At 33.6% G+C, this 1,643-nt stretch overlaps 2 protein-coding genes across 2 annotated transcripts; one reads left to right on the forward strand and one right to left on the reverse strand.

The window, feature by feature from the left end:
- Nucleotides 1-121: 121 nt before the first annotated feature.
- Tsp_14130 (hypothetical protein) lies at nt 122-230 on the forward strand (the record flags this gene model as incomplete). The annotated part of the gene is made up of 1 exon (XM_003367465.1): nt 122-230. A coding segment is annotated over one exon (109 nt), but the record flags the coding sequence as incomplete, so codon positions are not given.
- A 423-nt stretch (nt 231-653) lies between these two features.
- Nucleotides 654-1,520, reverse strand: Tsp_14131 (putative PH domain protein). The gene is made up of 4 exons (XM_003367466.1): nt 1,431-1,520; nt 1,076-1,201; nt 828-1,000; nt 654-765 (listed from the first exon to the last, which is right to left on the reverse strand). Exons 1-4 carry the CDS (start codon nt 1,518-1,520, stop codon nt 654-656), a joined length of 501 nt encoding a protein of 166 aa, XP_003367514.1.
- Nucleotides 1,521-1,643: the final 123 nt, after the last annotated feature.

A 1,643-nucleotide genomic window follows, 5' to 3' on the forward strand; every position in this document is an offset into this window, starting at 1 on the left:
TGTCATCGGAGCAACAAATCAGAGAAAAGAATAAAAAAAATATTATATTATTTAAATTTATTATTATTCATCGAATTAATTCGAAAAATTCTCTTTATAAATGATATTTCCAATTTTTCAGCTTTCAAGGCGACATTGAATCGAAAGTATCTATTGACGATAGCACATTTTGCTTACATAAACACCCACTGAAAACATCAATGCAGATTTCACCACAGACCTGTGTATAAAACCCAATAATAATAAATAGATTAAAAAAATTAAATAAAATAAACGAAAGAAAATACATACCACTGGAAAGGATCGTTGTAGATGCTGCTGAGAGCGGTACTCAGTGTGATCTTTCTGGATTTATCCCCAGACTTTCTTCGTGAAATTCCACTGTGCATTTTCTTCTATTCCAACAGCGAAAATAATAAAGCGGCTTAAATGGAGAATATTATAAACAATTCCAATCAGCAGTTCAGTAATCAGTATTCATGTTCGAAACATGCCATCAAATCACACAATGTTGCCATAATTTAAGCAAAGACAACATTTTTTTATTACCAATAAAAATTAATGAACGATTGAATTGAAATACCAATAAACTATTGGCAACAATGAAACAACAGTGCACACGGGCACAAAAGTCACACAGGTCACAACAATTATTAAAATTTAGACCGATTGAATTCGGTTACAGATAAATCAGTCACCGATGACTCATTGCAGCAGAAAGCATCTTCAAAATCTATCAGTACACTTTTCACGGCGTTGTACCAACTAAATAAAAAATTTAGAAGGAAATTTCTACAGTATTATTATTATTATTATTATTATTATACTTGTGAGTAATTTCGTTCGTATCGCCTTTCAGTACCATTTTCAATGACTGACTTTGCGTAGTCATCACTTGATTTTTGTGTGAAATTTCAAGCATATCTGGCAGGCCTTCGACACCTCGTATTTTAAGCGCTTCATAACTGATCAGCACAACTTTCCACTTGCAGACTTTGTCCTGTGAAATTAAGATTTTTCAATTCAACAGAAAAAAGTTTTTTTTTCTTTACAAAAAAATTAAAAAACATCCTACCTCAGACGCAGCATAAAATTCCATCACACTGTCCTTGCGCAAAATGCACCAGTATCGTTTCCACGCATCCCTCTTTCTCTGATGCCAAACGTAACCTTTCATCACACAGTCGTCGTCGAGGGTTATCTTAAAAAAATCAAATAAAATAAGCTTAACTTTTTTTGAAAAAAAAACATCTCACCAAATTGCCATTTGAAGATTTTTTCTGCTCAACTCTACATCTCGGAGGAAAAAACATGTGACATTTCATAATTCCGGACTAAAGATTTTTGAAGATGCATCCGCTCCGAAAGCTGTCTCAATTATGATGAACACTATTATCAATAAAGTATTATTCCAATTATTTAATTCTCACTATACATCGATTGTGCACTATATCATAACACTGCGGACGCACAATGTCATCTGAAAAATCTGCATATTCCAGGTAGCCTTCGCTATACATCTGCGACAGTCGCCTAACGCAGAAGTAAAACAAACATTTATAGTCAATAAATGAATTATTTGTTTCAACCGACCTTTCCCCATGCGCGACATTGATGACGACCACGAGAGTTGTAAAGGAGTA

Source organism: Trichinella spiralis (assembly GCF_000181795.1).
Source record: "Trichinella spiralis strain ISS 195 chromosome Unknown Scfld4227, whole genome shotgun sequence".
Lineage (NCBI taxonomy): Eukaryota > Metazoa > Nematoda > Enoplea > Trichinellida > Trichinellidae > Trichinella > Trichinella spiralis.